Raw genomic sequence first — 17,041 nt, forward strand, 5'->3', positions numbered from 1 at the left:
CGTTTAGTACTTATCGAGTTCGTTCGCGAGCTTGTTCGGGAACGAGCTCGTTTAGTACTTATCGAGCTCGTTCGCGAACTTGTTTGTTTAGCGGCTAAACGAACGAACACGAGCTGAACACGAATCGAACATGAACACAATAAAATTTAAACGAACCGAACATGAACACTCTGTTCAAAGCTTGACTGAACATGAACCGAACATGAACACCTTGTTCGCTAAACGAGCCGAATATGAACACTCCAAAACTCGGCTCGGCTCGGTTCATTTACACCCTCTGAATTTTGTGTCTGTGATCGCTAAGACTCATGATGTTTAAAAACGGTCACACTTTAGTCTTTCTGATCGCGCTGACAACACAATTTAAATTCTAAATATGACTAAAATACTCTTGACGCCGTTTTTTTTATCAACTCTCATTCTTAAAAAAAATTGACGGCACCACATCAGTTGACACGCCATCGAAATAACCTAAAAAATTAAAACACCCCAAATATCCCTAAAACTATTAAAATTTCATAATAAACAAAAGAGTTTATTTAATCCAAACCACCTGGCCAACCCATCCACATAGACTTCGTCCGCCTGGTCATCTTCTCCAACTTGTTCTTCATGAACATATATTTATTCATGAACAACATATCGTTCTTCATTTTCTTGAAGAACGATTTGTTCTTCATGTATGTTCATGAAGAACAACTTCGTTCATGAAGAACAGATGCTATCGTTCTTCAGGAACATATCCGTTTTTCGACGAACGTGTCGAAAAAGATGGCCGAAGAATTTTTGGCAGTGTGTGGTTGGTGGTGGATGGGTTGACCGGATGGCTTAGATTAGATTGAGTTGTGTTGGACTAAATTTTTATTTTTTTTAATTAAATTTTAATATTTTAGGGTATTTTAATGACTCGTGAGCTGACGTGGCGCTGTCAAATTTTTTTATAAGACTGACAGCTGACCAAAAAAGACAACGTCAGAGTATTTTAGTCATATATTAGGGCGTATGGGCTTTTGTGAGTGCCGCCACAATAATCAGAAGTTTTTATAAATATTAGGAGGTTTAGTGATACAGACCAAAAAATCTGGAGCCATGGGTGATTATTACCCATTTTCAGGTTAAAAATAATTCTACAACTCAACAGTTGTGCGCCATTATTCGTACAACAAATTTATGAAAGCGTTTGTCATATTAGAATATTTAATATAAAAAATAAATAATAATTATTTTTTATTGTAAATATTTTTGATTTAGTTTAAAAATGGTATGGCAGAGTTATTATGTGGAGTACTTATCCCATACAGCAGTTGTGTCAAATAATTTTTACAACAAGTTAATGAACATCTGTGATATAGAATTTTTTTAATTATTATTTATTTCTTTTATCATGAAATATTACATATGTCTATCACACTATTATTTTGTTGCACGTATAACATGACGCACCGATTTTGTTGTATAATTTTTCCATTATAAACACTCAATAAATAAACATACTGATCAGCTGCAATTAGGAGTGTGCAAAATCAAATCAAACTGACCCAACTAAAATTGCAATTACCATTCAGTTATTTGGTAAATATCATTTTTTTTTTCGGTTTGCAATTAGATAAAAATTTGGTGTTCGGTTTGCAGTTTGGTTTGAGCATTTAAAAAAAAAATCAAATAAAAATAAATAAATAAATATAAATACAAATTTATACTTTTTAGTTTTTTTTATTATAGTTGATACATAAATTAATAAATTTTATACAGCATATAAATATTGCTAATAAATATATAAAAAATATTATTAGATATTTATTATTTAATATTTGAATTAATTTTAAGATAAAAAATAAAAAAAGGTAAAAATTTTGGTTCTTAACCGAATCAAGCCGAGCTTTTTGGACGAAAGAAGTATAAAATAAGACATACTAATTACCCCATCCGTCCAAAAAAGATAAACCATTTGGACAAACACAAGATTTAAGAAGGTTTAATTACTTAAAAAAACCCCACCTTTAATCTTTATTTCGTTTATACTCTGACCTAGAAAAACTGTCACATATACCCTTGACGTTATCATTATGTTTCGCCTCTACCCTCGAGGTATTAAATTGACCTCTTTTCATTTGAAAAATAGTTTAAAATAATCCTTCATTTTTAGCATATATTCTAATTACACGTCAATATTATTAATTATACAAAAACACCTTCTTCTTTAAAAAAATTCAACTAATAATAATAATTTAATTTATATTAATTGTCAATAATTTTTTAAAAATAAAAAACCGTAATTTTTTTTACATAAAACTAATAAAATATTCAGACTAATTAATTTCAACCTAATACCGTACTTTAATTTTAAAATCCATTTTTAATTTTTTTTTAAAAAGAAAAATAGCTCCTCCTCCTTCTTCCTTCCATGGAAGGAGGAGCAGCGAGCTCCTTCCTTCCATGGAAGGAAGGAAGGAGCTCGCTGCTCCTTCCTCCATGTGAGAAAGGAGCAGCTCCTTCCTCCATGGATGGAGGAGTCCATGGAGGAAGGAGTTTATTTCCGTAAAAATAAAAAAAAATTAAAAAATAATTTTAGCGGTTTTTTAAATAGGAATACGGTTATAAGTAGCACCTGATAAAAATATTTTATTTTATTTATTTATTTTATTTAAATTAAAAAAATTAATTAGTTTTAGGACTTATTTGAACGTTTTTAAAGATGAAGTATTAGTTTGTACATTTTTTTACAAAAAAAAGTATAAAATAACCCTTAAATTTAGTTGTTTTTAATAAATCATCTTTTTTAAAAAATTTGGGGTAGAGGCGAAATATAATGACAACGTCAAGGGTATATGTGACAGTTTTTATAGGTCAGGGAATAAACGAAATAAAGATTAAAGGTGAGTTTTTTTAAAGTAATTAAGCCATTTAAGAAACATATAATTAAGTTTGTTAAAATTTGTTTTTTATTCATTTTTTTCATTTTATTCTTTTATAATTTTCAAAATATAAATAATATATTAATAATTAATTTGTTTATCGGTAAATTTTATATTGCAATATAAAGTTATTAATTAATTTGAGGATAACTAAATATACTTATTAGGAGTATATGAGGTTTTGAGTGTTTAAATTATTTATCAAATATAGAAAGTGTTTTTTTTTTAACGAAATTAGTATTTTTTTATTCTTTGTGTCAAAATTAAATATGACAAATATTAAGGTTAAATACTTTATAGGTTACCAAACTATCAATTTATTTTAAAAAGGTTACTGAATTTTAATTTATTTCAAAAAGATTACTGAAATTTCAATTTATTTTAGAAACCATATCGAATTTTAATTTATTTCAAAAAGGTTACTGGATTTTTAATGTATTTCAAAAAGGATACCGATCTTTCATTTATTTCTAAAAAATTATCATATATTAATTTTTTTTATCAATGAAAGGTTTTTTAATTAAATTGAGGATTTATACAACTATAGTTTGTATGGAGAATAATTACTTTAAAATTGTCTCGTGTGATTCGGATGATTATAAAAAATAACTTTTGGTAATTTTCTTTTAAAATAAAAATAATATTTGGTATTCTTTTTGTAATAAATTGATAATTTGATAACGTTTTTGAAATAAATTAAAGTCTAGTATTCTTTATGAAACAAATTGAAAGTTCAGTAATTTTTTTAAAATAAATTAAAATTCGTAAAAAGTTAACCGCAAATATCATTATGAACCAGAGACAATATTTAATTTTTTTTCTGCATTTTCTATTTCTGTGGGCCTGTGGCTGCTATGAACTTCCCCTTTCCTTTGCCTTTCCCATTCTTTTCCCAGTCTTTATGAGGAGGATAAGTAGCTCACTTCCCATGCCTTACCCCTGATACAAGCAATCCGTAATGGGATGCTGGCAAGTGATTGTTGCAAGGTTTGTTTCTTTTCTATTTTCAGTTTTTGTTTAGCTATTACTCTTGCATCACTATATAAATGTACTTAAAATTTAGGTGGATTTTTTTGGTTAAAGATAATCGACTTTTTAAAGTTTTAATTGTTAGTTGTTAGTTACAAAAACGTAGTTCGAACCCACAATCTAAGAATGCACACACTTAGTCATTCAAGTTAGACCCGCATTGACATTAGGTGGATTCAAGTCTTAATTATTTGTTATTAGAACTCTTTCATTACTAGTTTAGTTGCTGTTGTAAGGTATTAGTCTGCTGTTTTTCGATTTCTGTTAATAGGGCCGGTTCCCAGATTCTCTCTTCCATGAAGTTTAGGCCATTTGCTTAGCAAACTAGCTCAAATGACCATGAAGGAGTTTGCTTTGCTCATTTTTTTACGAAAAAGTGGTGGATTCGAAACGTATCATGACCTACTCTTTATAGATAAAAATAAACTGCGATTTACTTTTGAAAAGAAATTACAAAAATAGTCTAAAAATGGCAAAAGAATTCAAAATGCAATTGGATTTGTAACAATGTAAGCACCATAACTCTGTGACTGAGTTATGGTGCTTAAGCTTTGGATTTGTATTTTTTTGGTCTAATTTCACATCTAATGAACAATGTAATCGCACTGTTTGATTGATTACATTACGTATCATTTCCTTGGTAGAATTTTACTACTGTTTGCTATATGCAAAATGTCCCTGCTTAAGGAGGGGCATAAATAACAGAATTTGACTTGGTTTTAGAGCAATTGGATCTAACAATAAATATAAGGGCCTGTCTGTTCCTCACTGTAAACATGAAGGGGAATGTTATACCTTCATGTTAGATCATGTTGCTGCTGCACTCTAAGTATTTGTTTATCATGTTGCTGGGATTGCTTCGTTGGGTACTTGGGTTTCGATTTCTATTTGGTGGTTCTGTTTGCTGGCCATCTTCATTTGGCCCGTCTATTCACATTTTGCCTCTTCTTGATGAAATTGTAATATGCTAATAAAGATATAAATTCCATGTATGCAATTGAATTTGTTTCCTTAACATCGATGTGGCTATGCTTATCTCGGTTTTTCATTGGAAGTTACTGACAAAGGTACGTTAGTTGTTCCAGGATGCGAGTTTTTGATCCACAGGAGCCATTTCTTCGAAGGTGTAACAAGATATTCTTAGTGTGTTGTGCAGTTTCTGTCTCACTAGATCCCTTGTTCTTTTATGTCCCTGAGATTGATAATTCTAGAAAATGCCTTCGTTTGGACAAAAAGCTGGAAACAGTGGCTGCTACTATGCGTTGCGCCATAGATATCTTTTCCATATTCCACATCATTTTTCAATTTCGTACTGGTTTCTATGCTCGCTCTCAAATAGTAGTTGTACGCAGTGATCTTGTTGTAGATTCCTGGATGATAGCAAGAAGGTATTTGAAATCATACTTTCTGATTGACATTCTGGCAACACTTCCACTCCCGCAGGTAAGAAACCTTCGTGCAGCCAAAATGCTTGTGCTGTGTTTATATGGATGAAATCTTGCTTAAGAGTATATATCGGCCTAGATGACATTATGCCCTGTATCTCATGGATCTTCCATACTTGCAACCTGTGTGGCCGACACTTGGGAAAGAAACTTGCCGAATAACTTTTGTAACTTGAAAAAGGATGCATCATTTAGTTTTAATTTCTTCTTGTTAGACTGAATTGTATGTGGATATCTCACACATTCAACATAATTAGCCTGATCTCACATGACTGGTGTCTGGATTTATTATGTTTCCTATATTCCATTTGTAATTACACTAAACATGCTATGATGCAGGTGGCTATTTTTCTTATCATTCCAAAAATGGGAGGATCAAACATTTTGAATACAAAAAATCTGTTGAAATTTATCGTCTCGTTCCAGTTGGCTCCAAGGTTACTTCGATTCGGCAAACTATTTCTTGGAACAGCGAACAGTTCCAATGGGAGATCAGGACTCTCAAGGAATAGAGTCACAGTGGCTCTCATTTTTTACATTTGGGCTGCCCATGTAAGCTTCTATTTCATTCCATAGTTATCTGGCGTTACTTAAATTTAATTTTCTTGTTGCTTAATTTTGCTTTTGCCGTTGCTTAATCAATACTGTTATTTTGCATTCATGCTTTACAAACTACTATCTATTTTAGATTCATCAATTTTATTAAAAGCTTATACAATAATGATGGGGGTGAATTTTTCAATGCCAACATAGCTAACTTAAGGTATCCTACAAAAGTTTTCATGTCCTTACACTGCTGAACGTATGCATCAAACAATGATTATTATGGTTAGAACCTTGCTTTGCCAACCTCAGTTGCCTCATATATTTTGTAATGAAGCTAACCAACTCAATATTTTACCCACTACTATTGTGCATAATGTTTCTTGTCATATCATTCGGTCAAAAGGGTTTTAAAGTATTTCTTCCCTTAGCAGAAGTGAAATAGTTTCATCTTAATTAATTTTTCTAACAGTGGAGTGTGTGCCTGTATTTTCAGGTTCTTGGGGGATTTTGGTATTTGTTTGCGGTAGGACGGGAAATGGATTGCTGGCAAGCAGCTTGTAGAAGTCACACTGAATGTAATAGCAGTGCATTGTATTGCAATGGACTTTCTAAAGATGTACCTTCCCAAAAGGTTCACATGATTTTGAATTCTAGCTGCCGTACTGATTTCGAAGGCGGATCACCATTTGATTTTGGCATATTCATTAAAGCCCATAACTCTGGCATCCTTAAGTCGACAAATATTTGGCCGAAGCTAATGTTTTGTTTTTGGTGGTCTCTACAAAATATGAGGTTTGTAAAATATATAATTTTGCCATTTTTTGATGTTATATGTTGGTAATATATTAGTACATATCTGTCAATAAGAACTCGGGTGCTCTTTCAATTTTTTTCTTCATATTTTGCTATTCTCAGATCTTGTGCACTCTACTAGCATGCAAACTGTGGCAATGGACATAGAGCAGATAGCGAGAGTAGAAATGTAATGTTTTTGGTACATTGGTTATTTGGCAATGTTCTTGGTAAAAAGAGTTAAACTTTGGATATAATTCAGAGCTTGTTGCTATTACCAATGTAGATCAACGGACGATTCTGAAGCTCTAATACAAAATTGGTTTAAAATAACTTAAAAGAAAAATTAATGTTAAATATAGGGTGTATAGGGAAGCTAGACTGAATAGGAGATCAGGTAAACAGTTACAATATGTACCCTGAGTATCTAGTCTATACAATAGAAGGTATAAAAGTTGAAGGTTCTATGCGCGGCACTTAGAATTCCTTGCACATTAAATTTTGTTTAGTTTCTTATCAATTGCATCTGTTTATCATGTATCTGCTGCAAGCTTGCGTTTTGTCATGTATGGATGTGTATCGCTGTCGCTTTTAGGTTATCATCCTTATAAGCATAGATACATCTAATGATAAATTTGATTTCAAAAATGAGTGTAAATAACGAGTCTTTACACACCTGTCGTTACTCATTCAATAATATTGTTCCAGCAATTTAGGTCAAGACCTCGTAACGAGTACTAGTGTTCTGGAGATCTGTTTTGCGCTTACCATTTTTGTTTGTGGCTTGGTGCTCATTTCATTGGTCATTGGTATTATACAGGTAACATTATGCAATCACTTTCTCGGAGTTACTGTTAAATATAATGTAATTTATTCGTATCTTTAAATTAAAGGCACTATGATCGGGTCTTACTCCTGAATTACTAAATATAAAAGTAGATGCTTTTAAAACTTCTGATCAATTTGAAGTAAAAAAACGGATTGAGGTAATAGAAACATGAATTTAAGGCTTATACATTTTGATATTTACTGAAATTGCTTTCCATGAAGCAGGAAACCATGCTGTCAATGATGGCGTCAAGGATGGCAACAGAGAAGATGAAGATGAAATGGCAAAAAGTAGAAAGCTGGATGGATACTCATTTTCTTCCGAACGAATTGAGAGAGGATGTTAGGCGAGACCAACAAGTCAAATGGGAAAAAAACCAAGTTCTCGACGCAGATAATCTGCTAAATGATCTTCCCAACAACCTTAGAAAGGACATAACACACTATCTCTGTGGGGATCTAATAAGGAGAGTGAGTCTTTCCCCTTTTATTTATAGAATGTCATATGAGTTTTTGTTTAATTTAGTGTTCATCTTATAAAAACGTTTCTGCTACCTTTAATATATGCACAAATTCAGGATCCTTTTTTTCTAGCTTAGAGTATTGAGACAGTGTTTTTCCTAAAAGGACATTAGCTGCTTTGAATGTCGTTGGCAATCAGAATATAGAAATTCAGTTTCTTTAGTTTCCATTTCAAAAGGGAAAACTATACAACCCAATCGTTGCGTCATGTCATTCGTGCAACAAATCAATGGTGCGTTAGCCATGTGGAAAATTGAATGATAAAAAAAATAAGCAATAATTAAACGATTCCTTATCTTAAATGGTCATTGGCTTGTTGTAAAAATGACATGGCGCAACGGTTGTTTGGGATAAACACTCCTTAAGATACGGAAACAAGAAACATTTAAGTACTTGTATTACTTTTTGTTCCTTGTAATTAAACTAGTCATGAAATTAATATCAGGAGTCTATTTGTTTAGGCGAATTTTTTTGAAGATTCAAAACCGAACTGAACCCAAATTTTCCTCTTTGCCAAAACCCAACTGAAATTGTGAGGAAGTGCGATATTTAAAATCGAACTGAACGGGTCGACTCGGTCGGGCTTTCAATTTGGTTCGGTTATTTCAGTTTGGTTTATATTAAAATTTAACTGAGAACTTTTATGTCCAAAACCAAACCAAACCGAAAAACCAAATTTCTTTTATAAAATCAAACCGAATGGAACCTGATTTGTCGGTTCGGTTTTTCAGTTTTGGTTTTGCACACCCCTAACTGGGATCATTCATAAGCATGAGTAATATAATTTGCTGATTGGAGATCACAATATAAGTTTTTCGTTTGAATTCTCTTTCTTTACTTGGCTGTAAATCTTAATTTTTTTCTCATCTCCTGAATGTATATTAACAGGTGCCTGTGTTTGAAAATATGGATGAGCAAGTACTAGATGCAATGTTCGACCGTCTAAAGCTGACACTCTACACAAAGGAAAGCTACATTGTCCAAGAGGGAAACCCAGTCGATGAAATGCTTTTCATCACGCGAGGGAAGCTATTAACGATAACCAGTAATGGCGGAAGAACAGGCTTCTTTAACTCTACATACCTCAAGGCTGGTGATTTCTGTGGAGAGGAACTGCTTACATGGGCCCTAGTTCCCAACTCCTCATCCAGTCTTCCTATATCCACGAGAACTGTCCGGACCCTTACTGAAGTTGAAGCATTTGCCCTAGTGGCTGAAGATTTGAAATTTGTTGTATCTCAATTCCCCTGGCTTCAGAGTAAGCAAGTTCAGCATAAGTTCAGGTTTTACTCACAGCAATGGCGGACTTGGGCAGCATGCATTATACAAGCTGCATGGCGGCGATATATTAGAAAGAAGCTCGAAGAGTCTCTCCGACAGGAAGAAAATAGGTTGCAAGATGCGTTAGCCAAGACGAGCGGAGACTCGCCAAATTTAGGTGCCACCATATATGCGTCGAGGTTTGCTGCTAATGCACTTCGTGCTATACCTCGTACGCGTAAGGCAAGGGTAACGGAGAGGCTTCCATCGATGCTACTTCAGAAGCCATTAGAACCTGATTTTACAGCTGAAGAAGGATAGGTGTAGCCGCGGCCCGTGTAGACTTGTTTTTTTTTTTCTACTATTTTTTTAAAAATGTATCTGATTGTTATTATGTAGAGAGTAAAATAGAACTACTTCAGCCACAAAGGAATGAAAGTAGAGGAATGAAAGGGGCTTGGAGTGTAATTGATGAATATTTCTCGTCGGTTGTATGAGGTTTGTATAACTTATTGTATAACACCATCTACATTGTGTAATGATATATAAGATTGTAATTATTTTCAGCTTTTCTTTAGGTGGCTGATGCTCATCTTAAAGTTTCTAGTGTTATTTGACTCGAGAGAGTTTGATATAGCGCCTTTGAATAGACCGAACCACTAAATCAACCTATAGACCTTCTATCATACTTAAACCCTCATATTGATTGTTATTCCCCAATTGCCTTAATTAATTGTTTATTTGCTTAGTTAATTGTTTTTAATTTTGTTATTTGCTTTTGCAATTGATTAGTTTAATTCGAAAACAGCCTTTTGATTTACTAGACAAATTGGAGTTTATGAATATAGTGATTAGAACATTGTTTTTTTCGTGGATGAACAATCCAGACTTAATATTCCCTTTATATCTTGCGAACCGTATATTTGCGGAAATCGACCAACAAATATCGTTGGAGTTCAAATTTGAACTTGAAAATTGAATCTCGTTCAAACTTTACTCGAACTTGATATAATTCAAATCCGGCTTAGATCATTTACATTTATATACATTCAATTTTTATTTTCTTTAGGGCTAATGTCATAAAAATTCAGCAAGTTTACATGTTTTCTTATTTTAATCACGCCGTTTAAAAATCGTCATTTTCATACACCAACTACCAATTTTTCTCAAATTCATACACCGTTCAAAAATCCGGCAAAAATTGCTGTTGTGTCACTATTTGATTCGTTATGCCATGTCACTATTCGGTTGCTAACTCAGCAATTTTCACCGGATTTTTGAACGGTGTATGGATTTGAGAAAAATTGATAGTTGGTGTATGAAAATGACGATTTTTAAGCGGCGTCATTAAAATGGAAAAACGTGTTAAGTTGATGAATTTTTTTGACATTAACTCTTTTCTTTATCAAGAACTAAGGATCATTTTATTTCTATATTATTTTTTAAGTGAACGTACTATCACATTTATGAATCGCTATTTAAAATAATTACAATTGTATTAACAAAATTTATAGTATTTATTTATTACAATAAAGGGAAAATTAGATTTAATTATTATCCCATAACTAATTTAAGAACAAATCACATAATTATTTTAAAAAAGGAAATTTCTTAAATTAGAGAAATATGCATAATTTTTGTAAAGATCATCTCATTAAACTTTTAACCTAAGAGTAAAACATCAATATTTCCATATTACCCAATTCAAGAGTTAAATTTTAACTCTAGTTAAGTAGTCTAATAATAAAAGGTTGTACATGGGTTAACATTTTATTTTTAAGGAAATAAAAAGGGTAAAATATAAAGCAAAAAACTATACTTTTATTTTTAATTTCATTTTAGTAATTTTTTTTTGGGCAGCTTTGAGAAATTTTCTGAAAATGAGTCACTGCTCTTGCTGATTCATACCACTGGTCTCTCAGATTTCAAAATTTCTTCACTTCAACAGACTAAGGTAATAATATTCTGTTGTCATTGTAAGTAATTTACTTAATTTTCTCTTCAACTGTTAAATTGGGTGAAATTTTGTAGAATTTAGGGTTTTGTTTTTGAACTGAATCAGCTACCTCAAATTGTGAAATTTGACCGTTACAGGTTTGGTTTTGGACTTTGTTATGCTGAATTCACTGTAGATCCATGAAATTAATTGCTGCTTGATGTGTATTTGTTTTAGGTTTTTAGAATTTTTGTTTTAATTTTTAATTGAGTTTGAAGTACCTTAACATTGTTTGCTGTTTTTTTTGGTGTGATTTTTCGAATTTTGGTATCTTTAATGAATGAGTTAAACTGATGGATAAATTGAAAAGTTTTAGCTGTTTTTCTGAAATTCTTGTAATTTTCAGCTGGTGTCAATTGTAGATTCTGTAATCTGCAGAACTCGAAAAGTACGAAAGGAAAAATGTTTAAAAATTGGAAAATTTAAATCACGTAAGTTTTGTGTTCGTTGAAGAGAGAATGCTACGTATTTGCTAAAAACAAATTATCGTGTAAATTTACTAAAATTTGATTTGGTATTATTAATAGTTCATAGAAAAATACTGAATGTTAGATACTTGGAACTCTATTTTCCTCTTCGTTTGCTAGTGAAGAGAAAAATATATTGATTTCCTGGTACCTTTATATTGATCTGAATGTCTCTATTCTATAACTTGATTTCAGTATTTGTTATTTAACGAGCATTGAGAGTGTCCTTTTTTTTGGGGGGTGTTGATGAACAATGTTTCTGCAAAATATGGGTTAGGGTATCGGTTGATATCCATTGATAGTATTGGTTTTCTATGGCTTATGTATGTCAAAATTGCATCACGAGACATCGATGTAGCATAGAGCTTTCTTAATATGGCTAACCGAGTGTTTTAATCTCTCTTCATCAGTAAAACCTGATAGTGGGAAAGAATAATACAGGCACTGAGCATCAAAATATTTTACAAATAGTTGATAAGGTCCATTATGTTGGATCTGTTCTTTATATTCTTTAAGCTATTGAATGCTAATCCGTCACCGTAAATGTTCTTTAAATGGTTTTCAACTATATACTTGATGCATGAGAAAGCGTTTATGAGCTTGAAAGTGAATATCATCGTCAGGCGTGTGAATGCCCAAGAAGTTAGTGGAAGCATTGCAGTATTCTTGTGACTAGAAAATTACCTTAGGTATATAATATGATTCATATGCCTGCACTATTAGAAATAATTTGATTTCAAAGTGTTTGGTTATTTTATATGTCTTTTGTGCCTGTATCAGTAAAATATTCCCCCCTGAGCTGCTATCATTGCTGAATTACTGCTCTAGTTAAGGGTGCAAAGTAACTTGCTCTTATTCTTAGATTAGTTAAACTTACTCTGAATTTTTTTACCAGAACTATCTTAAATCCTAAAGTCAATTGAAGCATAAATTTATCTAAATATCTATTTAGATTGTATTTGGGGGTCTCATAATGTTCAAATGAGTCTCATTTTTCCTTTGATAGTTTTAAAATTTTAATTATATTAGGATTTACGTATTGATTTTTATATTTGACCAGGTTTCAAATATTACAAGGCACTACTTCTTTGTCTTGAAGTATGAAAAAAATTCCAAGCTGTGGAAGTTATTTGTTGTCGTTGAAATTTTAACAACATTTTACCACGAGGAGGAAGAAATATCATTTTGACAAAGGAAAAAATGGAGTGTAATAAAGATGAAGCAATCAGGGCGAAAGAAATTGCTGAGAAGAAGTTTAGAGAAAAAGATTTTGCTGGGGCAAAGAAATTTGGGTTGAAGGCTCAAAATTTATATCCTGAACTTGAAGGTCTATCACAAATGTTGGTGACATTGGATGTGCATCTCTCTGCTGAGAAAAGAACAATTACTGGTGAAGTTAATTATTATTCTGTGCTTGGCATAAGCCCCTGGGCTGATGATGAGACAATCAGGAAACAATATCGGAAGCTAGCCCTCATGCTTCACCCTGATAAAAACAAGTCTTTGGGTGCAGATGGTGCATTTAAGCTGGTATCGGAGGCATGGAGTTTATTATCTGATAAGGCAAAGAGAGTGGCATACAATGACAAATTGAATGTGAGACAATTTCAGCAGAAAAATTCTACCCACGCCAAGGTTTCCTCTATGCCATCTGCTGCTAATGGCTTTCACAATATTAACAGTGCTCGGACAGGGCCGACCTCTGTCCCGTCTCCTTCCGTTCAAAAATCTGATACCTTTTGGACTATCTGCAACAGATGTAAGACACAATATGAGTATCTGAGGATGTATCTTAATCACACTCTCCTATGTCCAAACTGCCATGAGGCTTTTTTTGCTGCGGAGAAGGGTCCTCCTCCAAACGTTCTAAAGACGTCCAATTATTCTTCTCGCCAAAAGCATCACTCTAAACATCATTCTGTGAATAGTAATATGTTCAATGTTGGAGTGAATTTACCAAGTGAGCCAGATCTTCAGCGGAATCATTCTTCTAGAATGGCGGGTGCTGGTGGTGCAGTTCATCAGGCACACCAACAGGTGAAGAGAGAGCATGAGGAATCAAGGGCAGGCGCTGACTGGAGGAATTACACTTCTATTGGGGCAGACCAACTGTTTAAAAGGAGAAAATCTGATGGAATTCAAGTTTATTCTTTTGCTGCTGATTCAGGTTTGGAAAGTGCATCTGAACAAAGAAAGGGCTATAATGGGACAGAAAGGGTTTATGGTTTTTCCGGTATTAATAGTAAGCCCAACAGCAAGAGAGAGTTGTCATGTGTTGAGCTCCGTAACATGTTAATGGAGAAAGCACAAATGGATATTCGTAAAAAGCTTGAAGAGTGGAGATCAAGTCAAATGAAGCCAAAAGAAAACAAAAAACAGAAAGGTGTTGTCAGGAATGGTGCTATTAACCATAAGAAGCATGATAATTCTGCTGTTATGGAAGAAACCAAAGACAAGAAGTCTTCTTTAAGTTTTTCAACCAATAATTTGAGTACAGACACATCGTTGTCTATAAATGTTCCGGATCCTGATTTTCACAATTTTGATTTGGATCGAACAGAAAGGTCTTTTGGAGATGACCAGGTTTGGGCTGCCTATGATGAAAATGATGGAATGCCTCGTTATTATGCTCGAATTCAGAAGGTGATATCCTTGAAGCCATTTAAGATGCGTATAAGCTGGCTTAATTCAAGAAGTAACACCGAGTTCAGCTCTATAGATTGGGTAGGTTCTGGTTTTCCTAAAACTTGTGGGGATTTCAGAGCTGGCCGATTTGAAGTTAGTGATACGTTGAATTCTTTCTCTCATAAGGTTAAATGGGTGAAAGGTGCTCGTGGGATCATCCGCATACTTCCAAGCAAAGGAGATGTTTGGGCTGTTTACAGAAATTGGTCCCCAGACTGGAACGAGCATACTCCGAATGAAGTGGTACACCGATATGACATGGTGGAAGTGCTTGATGATTATAGTGAAGAGCAAGGTGTTTCTGTTGCTCCTCTTATTAAGGTTGCTGGTTTCAAGACAGTCTTTAGTAGGCATATGGACCTCCAAGAAGTCTGGAAGATTCCGAGAGATGAAATGTTACGGTTTTCTCATCAGGTCCCAGACCATCTGCTTACTGGCGAAGAAGCTCATAATGCTCCAAAGGGTTGCCGAGAGCTAGACCCAGCTGCTACTCCTTTGGAACTTCTTCAGGTAGTTATTGAAGCCAACGAGGCGGAAATGGTGGATGCCACTTTCACAACTAAGGAAGAAGTAGCTCCTCATTCTTCCGAAAGCAAGATTGATCAGATTATTGAGAATTCCTCCGAAGCTGAAGAGATCGAGACAATAGAAAGTGATGAACAACCCAGTGACAGCTGATACATAGATGGCTAAGGAAGCCGATGTTGTAGATGATCCGTAAAAAGCTCAGAGATGACCTAACGAGAACTGCTCGATATACACCGATATAGGTAAGTTTTTTGTTTAAAATGATTTGTTTGCCTTTGGTAAAACTGATCCAAACTGTAGATGTTGTTTTTGCGCAATAGTGGATCAGGAAAAGCTTCAGAACAGGTTTTACTTTTTGCTTTTGTGGGTGTATAATGTTAGGACAGTTGAATTGGGGATAGAAAAGAAGTAATGATAGACTATGATCAAGTAAGTTCATTGGCAGCAACATTTTGCATAGTATTATGCTTTTGAGTTGTCCCAGTTCATTTTTATCATTGAAGTGATAAAATCAATTTGTATGAAAGGTTGAATCATTAAAAACCCTACTCGGAACTGTGCATCAAAATTCAAAATGTTGTTTAGATTGATGTTGCCTATTACTTCATTTTTCTAGCAGGTTTTGAGGAAGCCAAGGTTTTTCTTTAAATGAATTTCGCCTCCGTGCATGCGGCTTGTGTTTAGAATTCATTGTGCCTCCGTGCGGTTTGTGTTTAGATCAGAGCATTAGCCTGCAGTAGTAGCAAGTACTTTGTGTGTGTTATTTTTTTGGAAAATCCAGAAGATTACCAATCAAGAGGTATTCTCACATTACGTAGGTTTCGAGTTCGAGTCTTCACATCACCACATCCATGATAGTTTATTACTATAGTGAGTGTAAAAAAAATGGGTTACTCCCTATTCATTCACCTGTAAAGAGTTTTCGTCGGATTTGACACTGTTAATAATTTTTGTGGAGAGATTAAAGTCTACAAAATTAAATATATGAGGATTGAATATATACAAATTGTAGTGGGGCATTTTAATGCAAATAGATATGCTAGTGTATATACTTAAATATATGTTTTGCCAAAAAATTGGTGGGATTCTGAATAAAATCACATGGGCGGTACGCAGTAGTAACAATGGTGTGTCTAAAAAGGAAAATTCAATTTGCACTATATCATTCGTGCAACAAATCATGTAAATTTTTTAATGTTTTAAAAAATAAATAAAAAATAACATTCTATTGCAAATGCTCATTGAGGAGTTGTAAATATAATATGGCATAATCATTGTATAGGATAAATACTCGTCGAAAAATCAAACAAAACTAGATTACATATCAAACCGAATTGATAAATTGGAGATCAATTCGGTTTGATTTAATTATATAAAAAAATTATTTTTTTCTTCGATTTGATTCTAAATACAAATAAAATTCAGTTAAGTTTTAGTATAAACCGAACTTAAAAAACAAATTAAATTGAATAGTTTAAATTTTTGTGCCGGGGAACTTTTTGCTTCGAAACTGTAACCACTAACAAGTCAAAGATTATTGGTTCCTAAAGTGTTCTTCATTATGTTGGAGAACAGGGTTTACATTATTATAAGATGTCATTTAAATGACGACATTGTTGTAATTTTATTTGTTATTTTTTTACACATCTTAATAGTAATATTAATTAGATTTAATGTCTTAAAAACACCCGATCTTTTAGCTCATTTTCAATCCTCTCATGATGTTTAAAGCTGTTCAATTTTATCATATTTTACATTTTCTCGTTTCAATGTATCCTTATTAGATTTCGTTCGGTTGAGTTTAAATCGAACCCGCACCTCATAGGATGCCCTAGACTGGGAACTTCTTGCTTCCAAACTCTGTAACAACTAACAAGTCAAAGATCATTGGTTTCTATACCAAAGTGTTCTTCATTACCAGCCAACCACCATTATTGCCGGCCATATAATAAATGTATTCTGCTCCTACAACCTTAGCTACCTTACTAGGCTTCTTTATTTTTCATTTCTTGATTAAATTCATAGCTC

The 17,041-nt window shown here is 33.2% G+C and overlaps 2 protein-coding genes across 5 annotated transcripts; both read left to right on the forward strand.

The window, feature by feature from the left end:
* Positions 1-3,749: 3,749 nt before the first annotated feature.
* LOC126674072 (cyclic nucleotide-gated ion channel 1-like) lies at positions 3,750-9,903 on the forward strand. 2 transcript variants are annotated; one of them, XM_050368444.2, is made up of 7 exons: positions 3,750-3,902; positions 5,030-5,387; positions 5,729-5,941; positions 6,429-6,727; positions 7,436-7,547; positions 7,781-8,026; positions 8,966-9,903. In XM_050368444.2, exons 1-7 carry the CDS (start codon positions 3,874-3,876, stop codon positions 9,656-9,658), a joined length of 1,950 nt encoding a protein of 649 aa, XP_050224401.1. In that variant the 5' UTR covers positions 3,750-3,873; the 3' UTR covers positions 9,659-9,903. The 2 variants fall into 2 exon arrangements, with proteins under 2 accessions (XP_050224401.1, XP_050224402.1); XM_050368445.2 differs by lacking the exon at positions 5,030-5,387 and having other exon boundaries at positions 3,751-3,902.
* A 1,231-nt stretch (positions 9,904-11,134) lies between these two features.
* On the forward strand, positions 11,135-16,019 carry LOC126674071 (uncharacterized). Of its 3 annotated transcripts, none has more exons than XR_007639434.2 (3): positions 11,135-11,291; positions 12,861-15,255; positions 15,630-16,019. XR_007639434.2 is itself a non-coding variant. In XM_050368443.2 (2 exons), exon 2 carries the CDS (start codon positions 13,001-13,003, stop codon positions 15,161-15,163), a length of 2,163 nt encoding a protein of 720 aa, XP_050224400.1. In that variant the 5' UTR covers positions 11,135-11,291; positions 12,861-13,000; the 3' UTR covers positions 15,164-15,603. The 3 variants fall into 3 exon arrangements, 1 of the variants encoding a protein (XP_050224400.1); XR_007639433.2 differs by having other exon boundaries at positions 15,633-16,019; XM_050368443.2 differs by lacking the exon at positions 15,630-16,019 and having other exon boundaries at positions 12,861-15,603.
* Positions 16,020-17,041: the final 1,022 nt, after the last annotated feature.

The sequence above is a fragment of the Mercurialis annua genome, linkage group LG3 (genome assembly GCF_937616625.2).
Source record: "Mercurialis annua linkage group LG3, ddMerAnnu1.2, whole genome shotgun sequence".
Lineage (NCBI taxonomy): Eukaryota > Viridiplantae > Streptophyta > Magnoliopsida > Malpighiales > Euphorbiaceae > Mercurialis > Mercurialis annua.

Excerpts from the sequence above, each read along its gene's own strand:
- LOC126674072 (XM_050368444.2), top strand. The coding sequence starts at position 3,874 with ATGGGATGCTGGCAAGTGATTGTTGCAAG. Across the intron at positions 3,903-5,029 it reads TGGCAAGTGATTGTTGCAAG|GATGCGAGTTTTTGATCCAC; the intron begins GTTTGTTTCTTT and ends TAGTTGTTCCAG. Across the intron at positions 8,027-8,965 it reads GTGGGGATCTAATAAGGAGA|GTGCCTGTGTTTGAAAATAT; the intron begins GTGAGTCTTTCC and ends GTATATTAACAG.
- LOC126674071 (XM_050368443.2), top strand. The coding sequence starts at position 13,001 with ATGGAGTGTAATAAAGATGAAGCAATCAGGGCGAAAGAAATTGCTGAG.